The sequence below is a fragment of the Apis laboriosa genome, unplaced genomic scaffold (assembly GCF_014066325.1).
Source record: "Apis laboriosa isolate Shangri-la unplaced genomic scaffold, ASM1406632v1 scaffold30_cov140, whole genome shotgun sequence".
In the NCBI taxonomy this organism is placed as follows: domain Eukaryota; kingdom Metazoa; phylum Arthropoda; class Insecta; order Hymenoptera; family Apidae; genus Apis; species Apis laboriosa.
In genome coordinates, this window is record NW_025222776.1 from 2,782,771 (window position 1) to 2,798,036 (window position 15,266).

The window sequence follows — 15,266 nt, forward strand, 5'->3', positions numbered from 1 at the left end:
TATATAAATATAAATATATATAATATATATATATATAATATATTTATATATAATATATATATAAATATAATATAAATATATATATAATAATAATAAATATAAATATAAATATATATAAGTATATATATATATATAATATATACATTATATATACATTATAATGCATGATTTTCTAGTTTTTCTTATTAATAATATTAGAATTTTCTATTCTAAAACAAAAAATGAAAAAAAAATTGATTATTCTGGCTCTAGAATATTAATTCATTTCATTTAATCAAAATTATTTAAATTAAATAGTTTTGACATTTATTGACATGAAATATATATACACCATTTTAATATATCATTTTAGTATTTATATAGTATATATTGTATATATATTATTATATTAACAAATATCGTTTGGAGATAAATAATATCAATAGAATTTTATCAAATATAATTTTAATCAAATATAATTTTATTAAAATAAAAAATTTTAATTAAAGTAAAAATTATTAATCTTAATATATTTTTATGATTATATAAATATAAATTGCATATATTTATATAAATATAATGTATAAATAATATATAAAATAAATATAATGTTAATAATATTACACATGTACATATAAATTAAATTTAATATTTATGTAAATTCTTTTTGCATGATATAATGTGTACAAATATTTCTTAATAGAACAAGAATTTAAAAAAGAATGTTTCTCAATTTCTTAAATTAACAAATTAGTGATTCATGCTTAATCATTCATAAGTCGTTGCTCTTTCTTTGTTCTTTATTGTCCTTCTTTAATTTCTTTATTTTATTATTAAAATCATTATAATTGATATAAATAATTTCAATTTTTATTATTAAAATTTTTATTATTAAAATATCTTAAAATCATTTTTTAAACAGTTTTTTGTTTTACAATTAAATCTTTTAAAGTAGATTATCCATTCTATATATAAAATTGAATATATTGTAATTTTTAAATAAAAATATAATTTTATGATTTAAAATAAATTTTAAAATAAATTTAGAATTAAGTTATAAAAGCTATAATTATTTCTAAAATTCTATTCCTATATAATTGATTTATTATTTGTGTAATTATATAAAATGTATTATATGTATATAACAAAAATTAAAATATTTTTTTTCATAACATCATGGTATTTATAAATAAATTTAAAGAGAATTGGAATATAAAAAAAGAAAATATATAACAATAGTTCCACATATGAAAGTAAATAATTGAAAATATATATCATAATATAAAAAGTATATATATTATTTATCGTGTTTTTTATTATATATTTTAATTTTATATATAATTTATATATTTTTTATATTTATTATATTATATTTTAAATAATTTAGCAAACAATATTTCATTTAAAATATTTTAAAATTAGTAAACTATATTGAAAAATATAAAAAAATAGTCATCATAATCCACTTTTTAAAAATAAAAATTTGTAGCAATTTTAGAGTTCTAAATATTTTAAAAATTTATAAATCTATTAAATATTATTTTTATGTATCTTATGTACATATATGAAATATTTTTTTTTGATTACTTACTTGAAATTAAGATTCTTGAAGGAAAAGTGGACTTCCACTATGCCCGTTGTTTTGACACGAGTTCTTAAAATATCTTGTTCTGTAGGTTGATAATCCCTTGCTCCTAATCGGTCTAAATCATCCAGAAAACTAAAATTTTAAATAAAAAACGAAATGTTGATTAAATTTAAAAAATTTTTAAAATATCAAAAATTGAAAAATTCTAAAAATTATGTTTTTGTTATAATTAATTATATCTAAGAATTATATTTTATAATATACATAATATCTATAACAATACAAAATTTGTTTTTTTTATTAATTTAATAAATTTAAAATAATTTTATAAATTAAATAAATTTTATATAAAAACTACATTTTTTATTATGATTATAAATTTATTAAGTCTGTATTACTTATAATTTATATTTATTTTTATTTAATGTAAAATATGAAAAATCTATAATAAAAGTAGTAAATATATGTATATTAAACAAGAATATCAATAATTCATAGATATTTTTAAAATTTTAACAGAATTCTTTTTATTTGAAATTTTAATCAAAGAAATGAATTTTTTCAATTTCTAAAATCTTATAAAGATAATAAATAATATATATATATATATATATATATAAATCATATATATATATATATACATGTACAGGATGTATTCCTGAGAAACATCTTAGACAATTTAATCTCTAGAAAATCAGTTTTAGAAATCAAAACGATATAAAAAATAGTATACAAAAATATTGAAGTTTATTAAGTTATGAGCAATTTAAATTTTCATTAAATAAAAAGAGATAGAAACAGATCGAGACTGCTGTATGATGGAAATAAAATCTCATTCTAATTCTATCTTTTTTTATCTATGCAAACTTCAATTGTTAATAAATTGGCCTCAACCAACATTTTATATCAATTATGTTTATTTTAACTTCTAGAATCGATCTTTTGTATATATTTTACGATATTTTTATATATTTTGAATAATTCAAGAATTATATGAAGATCAACATTAATTTTTTTTAATAGATTGTATAATTTTTATTGGACTCAATACAGCTTGTTATTTCTTAGAAAAAAATATTGCTATTATATCGAAAAAAGTGTAATAATAACTATTTAAAAAACTAAAAATATTAATATACTATTTTTAATTTAAAAAAAAAAAGAAAAATTTTTTTAAAGAGTTTTAAGGAATATCTTAAAAAATTAATTTTTATGAATCATTTAATTATCATATCGACATATAAATAAAATATGTCAATATTTCGAATAAAAACAGCTTGCAATAAATGTTAATAATGTTTATATGTAATATGCATTAAACAAAGAAAAATGTTTTAAAAATTACAATATATTTTGAAAAAAAATATTATTTATAATTATTCTTTATAATTATTTTTTATAATTTAACATATATTCTTCCCTAGAAAAATATATATACATATATATTTATATTATATTATATATATTTATATATCCAGTATAAAGTGCTTTTATAAAAGTTTTATAAAAAATAAATAATATTAATTTTAAATTCAGGTTGTAATCAAGATCGCGATTGATTAGAATAAGCATTCGTACTGATTTTATCAGTACAGAAATAGAAGAAAAGAAATATGAGATAGAATGGAAATATGAAATATCAAAATTTTAATTAATATAGTGGGATAATAATTTAAACTTAAATAAAATGAAGATTAGTTTCTTAACAGCCGTTGTTATTTATGAATATTTTTTTATTTAATGAAAATATTTTTAGCTACAGGAAGCCTATTATATAATAACAGTAATTTTAGAATATTAATAGATACTTGAAATATATTATATTTTTTATTATAATATACTAATTTTTATTATAATACAATGAAAAGTAGATATATAATAATATAAAGTATTTAAAATTTTAATCAGTTTTTATCAATAATTAATAAGATAAATTTAAAATCAAGAGTCAATTAAAAAAATTAAAAATCAAAAATTTATACTTATTTCTATAAAATTATTGTTAAGTTTCATTTTATATATAAATATAAATTTTTTTTGGAATCCGAATTGAAATGTCGAAATAGAATCATCACGATAAAACACTTTGTAATAATAAAACTATTATTGAAAAAATCATTTAATGAATTATCATAAATTTTATTTAAAAATTATTTTTAATGATGCAACTATTAATATTTATCATTTCATTAAAAAAAAAAAATAAACTTGATACTAATTTTGATGCATTATTGATAACAGTAGAATCTAATTATTTTTTTTGTGAAATGATATTTTAATTATCATAATTAATTGTAGTTTAAAATATTAAAAATCAATATGAATGAACAATATAAAAGAATAAATAAAATAAAGAAAAAATAACATATTAACAATTAAAATTCCATTTATTAAAAGAATTAATAAAAATTTCTTAAAATTAATTTTTATTTTTGTATTGAATTTATCGTAAGTACAACGTTGTAACTAATGCGAATATTTTCATCTTATCGCGTTGCGTAGGTTTTATGTTGCTTTTCGTGGCACGCACGAAGAGATATCGAGTAGGTTAATCAATATTAAGCATCCAGAAAAATGACATACCATAAAACATAAAATATTACTATTTGATGTTCGACAATTCTATTCTTCATTTTATCATTTTTATTATATTAAGTAATTTATACAAACTAAAATTATAAAATATAATAAAAAAAATACAAATACTATATATATATATAGTTCTAACTGTGTATTGATTGGATACAATCACTAGAAATATTGTACTCCGTTTGTCATCGAATTATATCTCAATAATTTGATGACAATAATAAATAATGATATTTGTATATTGTATATAACTAACTTCATTATAATCTAGTAATTCAAATATGATTTTTTTTTATTTAAAAATTGAAAAATTATATTTATATGGTCATTTGATTATTGGAATATAATGTTACCAATTTTATTCTAGTTTTTGGAAAAATCACATGAAATATACAACATATACAACATATACAATATCGCATAATAATACGAATAATAAAATGATAAAGAATCATGTAAATTCGATTTTTTTGAAAATTAATTTATATTTTTTGAAAATAAATCTATATTTTTTGCTTTTTTGCTATTTTCATGTTTAGAATAATTTTTTTATTAATAATTCATATAATATAATGGAATTATTTCATTTATATTCGAAAAATATTCAAATTTTACATGAAGTATCCTATTCAATTTTGTTATTCTTAATTTTCATTTTATTTTGAATCTCCTGATTCATTTATATATGAATGTGATCATTCTATGATCATATATCATTATAAATATTACATTATAATAATATACAATTTATATTTATAATATTTATAATACCATCTGTATATATATATATATTATATNATGTATATACAATATATATAATATATATACAGTATATATAATATATACAATATATATATATACATCATTTTTTTAAACATTTTTCGAAATTGAAAAAGTTAGTCAATTTTTTATTAATTACAAATTACGATATTAGAATTAATATATGAATGCGATATAGAAAATAATAAAAAATTCAAAATCATGTTAACTTTATCAAGTGGGATTATTAGTTTAAATATTGCAATATTATAAATCATGTCAATATATGTTAAATAATTTTCTTTATTTTGAAGTCAAACCAATGTTTTCAATTCAGGAAAATTGTTTTATATAGACAATTTTACATATTCAAAATTCATATATTCTTCAGCAAATAAACATTTTGTAGAAACAAATTGAAAAACCAATTTGACATTCTTCAAATTTTCAATTCAAATATTCATGAAGAATCTATAAATTAACAAAACAAATATCAATAAGCTCCTTATTGTTAAAATAGTTGTTGTATTCTATTTTGGTTTATCGTTAGAGCAAATTGTACAATCCTAATTTATAAAAAGTTTCAAGTTACTTTTTTTTACTTTTTTGAATATGCATATGAAAAAAAGTGCACATGAGATTATTTCTGTATATTATGAGATATCGAAGAAAATTTATATACGAAAACATTTTATAATTTTTTTTTTATAACATCGAAAAGAATTTAATAAATTATGAAGAATTTCATAAAAAAACAAAAAAACAAAAAAACAAAACAAGTATAAAAATTTTTTTATTGAAAAACAGATGAATTTTGAACATATAAAATTTTGTCTACATAAAACAATTTTTTACGAAAATATTCTTGTTCGTTAATTCTATATTCTGATTTTAACTTCATTTCAAAGTTATACGAGATATTGATATAAACTACAATATAACGTAACAAGTGATGTTATTTAAGAAAAACTATTTTAACAGAAATTTTTTATCAGAAAAACATTTTTTTTTTAAATTTCTAATATTATTAGATATTATTAATATTATATTAATATTAATATTATAATATTAATATTATAATTTTCTAATATTGTAATTTATATTTATGTATAAATAAAGAATTAATTAAATAATAATAAAAGAACTTAACTTTATTAAAAATGATTTTTCTTAAAATTGGAAGTATTTAAAAATCGTAATGATTCATAAATCATTTTATATATATCTTAGATTATAAATTATAATTATTAAAAATTAAAATGTTAATTTAAAATGTTAATTTTATTTATAAATAAATCATTTATAAATAAATGTTAGATTAGATATTTAATATTTTAATATTTATAACATTTTTTTTATATTGTTTCGTCAAATATTTTAATTTTAAATAATTTATATTCAAATATAATTTTGGATATAAATTTCTTAAATGAAATTTTCTTTTGAATATTTCATATACATAGATATTGAATGAGAATAAAATTTTCTATCATGATATTTGTATTTCTCCATCATAATTATTATATATTAATTAAGAATAAAGATAATATAAATTATTATAATTTAATTTTAAATATTAAATTAAGAATAATAAGAATTTTAAAGTTTAAACTTTTTAATTACAAAAAATAATTGTTGTAATATTGAATATTTTATATAAATATAGAGAATGTTTCCTTTAAGCGAGACATTTGAAATATAAATGAAACTAAAAAAAATATTCTGTATGAGTTATATTAGCATTATGTAATATTACAACGAATATAACATTTGTTTTTGATATTTATTTGCTTTCGATTCTAACTCAAAAGTTGTACTGCAACAAACATGTATTAAGTGAAATATATTGATTAAAATTAGACTTAAAATCCTATCATACAAGCGAATGTAATGAACATTGCAATGAATATTGTATTGTTTATTATACATGAAATTTATAATGTAATAAATTACATAAGTTATATACTATTAAATTTCATAACCTGATGATGAATGCAAATATTATCATATTATCGAATTATCAATATGGAGCTATTACATTTCGCATACATTTCTATGTGAACATCTTTTTAACTATAACAGTTATCAAAAGAAAGTTATGAAATGATGAATAGATTAGAATACATATTTTATTAATAATAGATTTAATATTTTATAAATAGTAATAACACATAATTAATTTTTTTTTATATTAATTGGCATCCTAGCTTTTAACTTTTTTCATCGTTTAACATCGTTTATATTTTTCTACTTATTGTTAATTTTTAAAAATTCCAAAATATAATTTTTTTCATTTAGATTTATTTGTCTAAACAATCCAATAGTAATATTTAATTTAATTAAATATAAGATTAGAGAATACCAATTTAATTATTCATATTCAGAATAGAATTCCTTAGCAAATGTCATTTTAATATTTATATATCTCTTTGTAATATTTGTATATTTCTTTTATTAAAAATAACAATAAATTTCTACGAGAATAATATAATAATAGATAATAATTATAAATAAGATTGTACTTACACATATATTTTCACAAACAGTCATATTCGTTTTTTAATAGAATATTTTGAATTTTTAAATCTTTTTGAACATAATTTTTTAATCTTTTGGAACATATTAAACATGATTTTAATTATATATATTTTTATATTAATCTTTGAAGTACGGACTATGAAGTATAGTAATTGGTGACCTATATCACCAGATCCATACTTATCTAATTTTTGTTATGTAATTAGCTTTATCATCAACTTAAATTAACGATTAATTATAAGACGAAAATGGTTTCATCAAATCATAAACGATGAATATTCTCATTAAGCATGATATAATTTGTAACATATATTTGTAAACTGGTATATAATTGGTACAAATAACTAGTACATGTGAAAATAATTACAAAATTTAATTTTGTTAATTTTTAATTAAAAAATGTATAAAATATATATAATCTTATGAAATATTTTTATCTTATGAAATATTTTATTATATCTTATGATATATTTTTTATAATTATGGAAATTTTTTCGACGAGTATAATTATGATTCATGTTATTCATGACGTCCATCAAATTCAACATTTATCAAAATTTTTGTGGATATGATATAATAGTATCTAATCATGTACAATTGAAGGCTTTTATATGCATTTTTACATTTGTCGTTAATAACTCAGAATATTGATAACGAATAATCAAGGAAGAAACAGCTTAACATTTCTTAAAAATTTCTATTTACACATCGTGCACACCTTATATACGTATTGCATTGTGACTTTATCATCAATTGCTTTTCGAAAACATCGTATATCATATATTTTTCAATACATGATCATTACTATTTATATTTATGAAATATAGTGATTAAAGTATATATAGTAATTCAATATAATTTATGTAATTAAAATCTTCATAATTATCTTCATTTATTATAGATTATTTATAAGATATTTTCTAAATAAAAAATATATAAAATAATAAAAATATATAAAGTTTAATAAAAACAAAAATAATGAATACTTATTTTTCAATTTATTTTCATTACTTTTTTTTGTATTTATATTGTATAAAAATTTTTAAAAATTTTTAGAAATAATTTTATAACATTATTAATTTTACATTGAATTTTAATACATAAAAAATATAATATATATATATATATATATATATATATATTATATAGAAATATTAGATTTAAAAAATTTTTAGTTTTTATGAAAACATAATATTTTAATTTAGAATTATATTTAGAATTATATTTAAATTTATATATAAAATTATGTATAAAAAAATATATCATACTTTTAAATTAGAATAAAAAGAAGAAAAAAGAAAAAAAAATCACAAAAAATATACTATATTTTTATTAAATCATACATAAAATATTTTCATCGAAAAAAAAATTTCTAAGAAATCATCAGAATTTTCGTGTCCTTGTACTCAATTTTCTCTCAGTTATTTTTTCCATCTTCTTCACTAATTGTTAAGTGTCTAATTATTACAATTTTGTAACAATAAGTGTTGTTGTCTTTCTATTGTTTTTCGTTCCAGCTTGTTGTATTTTTATATTCTTATGTATCACTATATTTTCTTGTTCCTCTTAGCGTACAGAGAGAAGAGGTAACAGAATCAAATGAGAAACAATTGAGGGGAGGTAAAACGAAGAAACATAGTATCAAGACTGAAAAGTGGTAGGGATGATGTTAGCGGCCATTTTAGACCACGTGATCGGGCGTGGCGTAACGTCATCGACGATCAATACACCGTTGAACCTAAATAAGAGAGAAGCAAAAAAAGAAAAAAGAATAATCGAATCCTTGAAGTTGCACTATTTTTTTCTTCTTTGCATTGTCTATATAATTTGAAACTTAGAATCCTTATGTGATAATGGGTTAGCATTGCTGAAATTTGAATTAAGATTATAAGTTAGATTTAGATTTAAAAAGTTTACATTTAAGTCTTTTCTTGTGATTTATATAGTCAATCAAAACTATATATATTTGCATAAATACTTATACAGTAGTAAATTGATAGATATTAGTACACTTAGATATTAATATAATTATTAACAAAATACTAAAGCGAAATTTATATATTTTAAACTATTTAAGTTTTTGAAAAAATTTAATTCGAAGGATTATAAATTGTGATAAATATTTTTAAATATAATTAATTTTATATATTATAAATAACATAATCTTATATTTACTATAATATATTTATTTATCTTAATAAATAAATAAATATAAGAGTTTTATATTCTCTATTAATTTTTTGGAACGATTACTTAATTATTGATCATATTACAAATTTCATTCTATCCAGTATATTATTCTTATAATTTCTAATTTCTATTATATTTTTTATAATTTAAAATTTCAAATATATAATATAAAATATCTTAAATAGTGAAATTTTTAGTAATTTTTTGGAATATGTATATTTAATTACAATAAAATTTCAAAAATAAAAAATTTTAATATTTCTTACCATCATAATTCTAAACATATATATTTACATATATACATATATATTTATATATATATTTATATTTATAAATATTTATAATAATATTTACATAAAATTTTCCTAGTTTAGAAAATGTCATATTTTTTATAACTGTCCTTTGTTAAATTTAGTTACGATTAAATAAATTATATAAAACAATTATATATAATTCAATTTAAAAAAATAATTAAAATTAAAATATAAAAAATATGGTATAATAATTAAATTTTAAATATATAAATTTTAAATATAATAATTTTATACATTATATAAATTTTAAAGTAATATTTAGATAAAATAAAAAAATCCCATTTAATTTAATAGATTTTTATCATTTTTAAATTATGAATGATTTGACGATTTAAATGTTCCCTAATCTTCAATCATTTTTATATTTTTAATAATATATTTTATAATTAGTAAAAAAAAAAGATAATAGATTCATATGTTTATGTTTTAAAATATATTTTTGAAAAAAATTAAAAAAATAAAGAAATGTTATTTTTTTTATTCATGATTGTTGCACACTATAATCAAGATAATAACATAGTATTATAATATAATATACTATATATAATATAATATACTTCTCATTTAAACAATTTGTTAATATAATATTGACTGATTGCAAGAATCAATAATTTATTAATAATTAAATATCATTTAAATAGTTGATAATTAAATGTAGTCTAACCTAACCTAAATTAAGTATTTAATAATATAGATATTATTTTTATATTGATTTTACTAAATACATATATGTATGTAAGTATATATATATATATAATTTTTATTATACAAAGCATCTTTAAAGGTATATCATGTTTTCTAGATTAAATATAATCTAATCACCGTCTTCATCACAGAATCATTGCCATTGTATAGACATATTCTATGTCTCAGTATTTTATTTAATTAGATATCATATTTAGTCTAGTGATAAATATCATAATCCTTTTTAGTATTAGCTTAGTAGCATTGATATTTAACATAGTATTTAGAATTATATTAGTATTTTATATGCATTTATATGCATTTTTGAAATATTATTAGCGTTGTTATTTCAATTTTCATGTATCTTTTTATTTTTTTTATTACAATATCATTCTGCTTATTTTTTAAATATTAATTTAAATAAATATTTTAACTTATCATCTATGATTTGTATTTAATGTATATAATAATTTAATAATATAAGTGTTTCTAACTATCTAAGTGTTTCGGACTATCTTAATATTTTTTCTATATATAATAGTAATGTAATAAAAATTTTCAGAATTTTCATTTTAGAAAATATTATAATATTTTCAAAGCAATAATTATCAAATAAAATAAAACATATACAGTTCAATATGCCATTTTTTTATTTTTATTGTTAAGAAATTCTGTGGTAAATAATTCAATATGTTTTAATTTTTTTTAGAATAATTTTAATTTAAAACAAACTAAACATATATGTGTATTAGTATCTTTGAAGATATTTCAAACATAAATTAAATGGGAGAAATATTTTTTTTATAAATATCATTTTTTTTATTTTTCTTTTAAAGTTTTATTTTTTCATATTTGTTTATAAATATAATTTTTTCTATCATATTATATAGTTAATATTATAATACATTTATTGATAATATAATCTTAGATTCTAAAATTTTAAAATCAGTTTGGAATTTATATTGAAATTTCATTTTTTAATAATAGAAGCGAACTTGAAAATGTAAATAAATATTTATTTATTTTAATAAATATTCAATATAATATCTTTGTACTTCAAGACATTTTTTGAAGCATATGATTGCTTTTTCAATGATTTCAGATTTAATGCATATGTTGCAATTATTCGTTTATTTGATATTTTAAATATTTCTTTATAATCTTTTAATGTTCTTTGCAAAATACAAGATTAGGCAAACGAGTCGATCATAAATTCATTACATTTAATCTATTGATTTAAAAATTATTCGTTAAGATTCTGTATTATGTAAAATGTGTAAATGTGTTACTCATTGCATTGATACCAAAATTTTAAATAATTATTTGATGATACATTTTTTAATAAATTTTAGTTTGTCTTCTAAAAATTCAACATATATCGAGTTTTCATATCAATAATTAATAAATTGGACTTAAATTTTATATCAATTATATAATGCATCAAACATTTATAGTTGATAGTTTCTTTCTATTAATTTATTTAAATCTAACCAATTATTTTTTTAATAATTAATAACTTTGAAATTAATCAAGATTTGTGAAGAATAATTCAATATTTTTGTAAAAAACATTTCATTATTTTCATATTGTTGTATCTTATTAACAGAAAATATAACAATTTTGAAAGTTGATATGATAAAAGACTTTTATGATGAACGAATAAATAGAAAGAATAAAATTTTTATATATAAAGCATCCAAAATATGCTTATTTTATTATAACATCAGTTTCACATTCAAATTATCTTATACCAATATGTGAATTTTTTTTTGGATTTCAGAGAATTATATTTCTCTGATTTATTAAATATTATTATATTTTATGTTTTTTTTTTCATTGACATTATTAGTTTTCGCAAAATATTTTAATAAAATTACATACCGGATGCAATTACGTTCTAGAAATTTTTCTTTATAAATTCCTTTATTATATTTCTTTTTTTCTATATTTCAGATTTTTTCAGATATTATCGAGTATATGAAAAATGAAAATCATCTCAATTTTTTTTTTTTTTTTTTTTTGCTTTGAAAAACACATTGTGAATCATTTGTCAGTATAGACAAAGACATAATAAGAAGCAAGTATTTAAATATCTGTCCAATTAAAGATCTCTTAAATTGTTGTTGAAATCTGTTGAAACCTGTTGTTGAAACTTGTAATCTCGTTTAACATAAGTATCAAATTGATTTTGAAAATTTTAGAGTCTAAAATCATTTTAAAGTCATTATCATATATAAATAAATGTATTGCAATATTATTAATTACAATATATGATAGAAAAAATTAATTTTAATATATAAAAAAATATGATGATGACTATAAAAAAAATGACATTTGTAAAAAAAAATATTTCTTTCATCTAATTTACTTTCTTAAAATCATAAATTGTTTCGGAAATGATTCTCATACTGCTACATTACAAAAAATATTATAAATATATAATGTATTTTATTTAAAATATTTTATATATAATATAAACTTTAAAATGTTTATTATATTATTCAATATATTTTTCACGAAAATTTAAAAAATTTTTAATAAAATAAAAATATATTTTAAATTATTTTTATTATTTTTACTTATTATTTTAAACTACAATCAAACAATTATTTTTAATAGAAATTTTAATATTAGAGATAATCAATTCAAATATTAATAAAATTAATAATTTTCATAGAATAAAATATATAATGAGAAATATATAATATATAATATATAATATATAATATATATAATAAAATATATAATAACGAGAATTAAAAAATGAAGTTAAATTGTTGCTCGTCAGCCAAATACTAATTAATTTCTTAGAAATTAGCAGGCTACTAAATATAAATGAAGTCACAAAAGATTGAATTATTATTAAATTTATTCTAAATTAGATGATAGAGAGACTAAAAACTGTGAATAGTTAAAAAAATTGTATTTTTATTGAATATTGCTTTTTGTAGTATAAACGCTAGAATTTAAAATCAAATGTGTAGAAAATCAAAATATAATATTGTTTATATAAAAATTAATAATATAAACAATTAAGAATGTGGAAAATTAAAAATATAGAAATACAAAGAATATTTTTCTTTGCTATATTTTAAAATATTTTTAAGATTATTTGAGAAATTTCACAAAAAAAATTTTAAAGAATGTAGAAATTAAAATTAGAATTCTATATTCAATAAATTTAACAATCAATTCCAATTTGATATTAATCGATGTTAGCTAAATATTTCTTATTAAAGATTATTATTTCACTTATTAAAAAAAAGATATTAGTTTGGAAATATTTTATCTTTCATTTTGTGAAATTCAATACATCTTTCATCTTTATATTGAATTTTATTTTCCTTTCATAAGAAAAACATAAATATAAATATAAGAAAATTACTTCAAATCCTTCTTATTCTTATTTCATATGTTAAATTTCATAAATTTATTATTAAAATATCTCCAAAACTAATAATTTTTTATAGAAATGAATCAAAACTTGATTTTTAAATTTATGAATCTGAGATTTCAAAATCTTTTAAAATTCATGAAGTTTAAAGTATTTAAAATTCAAAATATTTTTTTTATTATCCCTCCTTTTTCTTTTTTTTTTAAAGAATAAGTAAATATTTATTTTCAAATATTAAAATCTTAACAAATTTCATATCAATAATACTTTGAATGTCAAAAATTCGTAATAAAATTGGCAACTAATAATTTATTTTCTAAAAAATTTTTCATTTTTATATTTCATTGAACTATTTGAATGAATTAATAAAATCATAATAATTGAAATAAATTTAAAATTAAGTCTAAAATGAATATAACATTTTATATGATTATTTTTGTAAATTTTTGTAAAATTTATATAATTTATATTTATTTTAATTTTAAGAGTAATTTAAATCACGGAAATAATAAGAAATTTTAAAATCTGAAAACTTAAAATTTCTTAAATTTCGAAGTTTCGAATCTCCCATTTCTATTTTTTTATAATAAATATGTAAAAATGTATAATCAGAGAAAAGATAATAATAATGAAAAAATATTTAAAGAATGCGCAAATCATCGACACAACGGAATGTGGTTAGTTCTAAAAATTTTTTTATCTTGCACAAAACTGTTATTAAATATTATAAAAAAGCTGTATTTAATATTAAACGAAAAATCTTACAATTTCAAAAGTGGATTAATACTATCTTGTAAAATATGATTAATTATATTGACATATTAAAAAATATATTTTTATATAATAAAAATAATTAAATGGTACTTTCATTTCATCATTCATATTGATATTGTTTGATAATTCTACAGATATTATTAAAAGTTTCCATGTTATTTTGCGTCAGGTTTGTTAACAATTGACTACCCAATGAAAAGATACTTAAATAATTTCAAAATGCACATGGTTTTACAGAATTTTTTTAAGTTAAGTTTTTTAAGTTTTATAATAATTTCTTAAAAAATGAGATTTTGGATAATTTTATGATTTCAAATATTGTTATCAAATGAATTTTATAAAATCATTTTAATTTTAATTCTTAGGATATAAATAATATAAATTAAATAATATATAATATAAAATATTATTAAATTAAATAAAATTATCTGACTGATTCATCTTTTGAATTCCTTGA

At 16.3% G+C, this 15,266-nt stretch overlaps 1 protein-coding gene across 1 annotated transcript in view; it reads right to left on the reverse strand.

Moving 5' to 3' along the window:
* Positions 1–15,266, reverse strand: part of LOC122714423 (guanine nucleotide-binding protein G(o) subunit alpha) — a 100,077-nt gene that overhangs the window by 15,368 nt on the left and 69,443 nt on the right. Inside the window, exon 6 of the mRNA XM_043935740.1 lies at positions 1,571–1,699. Coding sequence (XP_043791675.1) covers positions 1,571–1,699 — 129 coding nt within the window. The remainder of the gene's footprint in view (positions 1–1,570; positions 1,700–15,266) is intronic.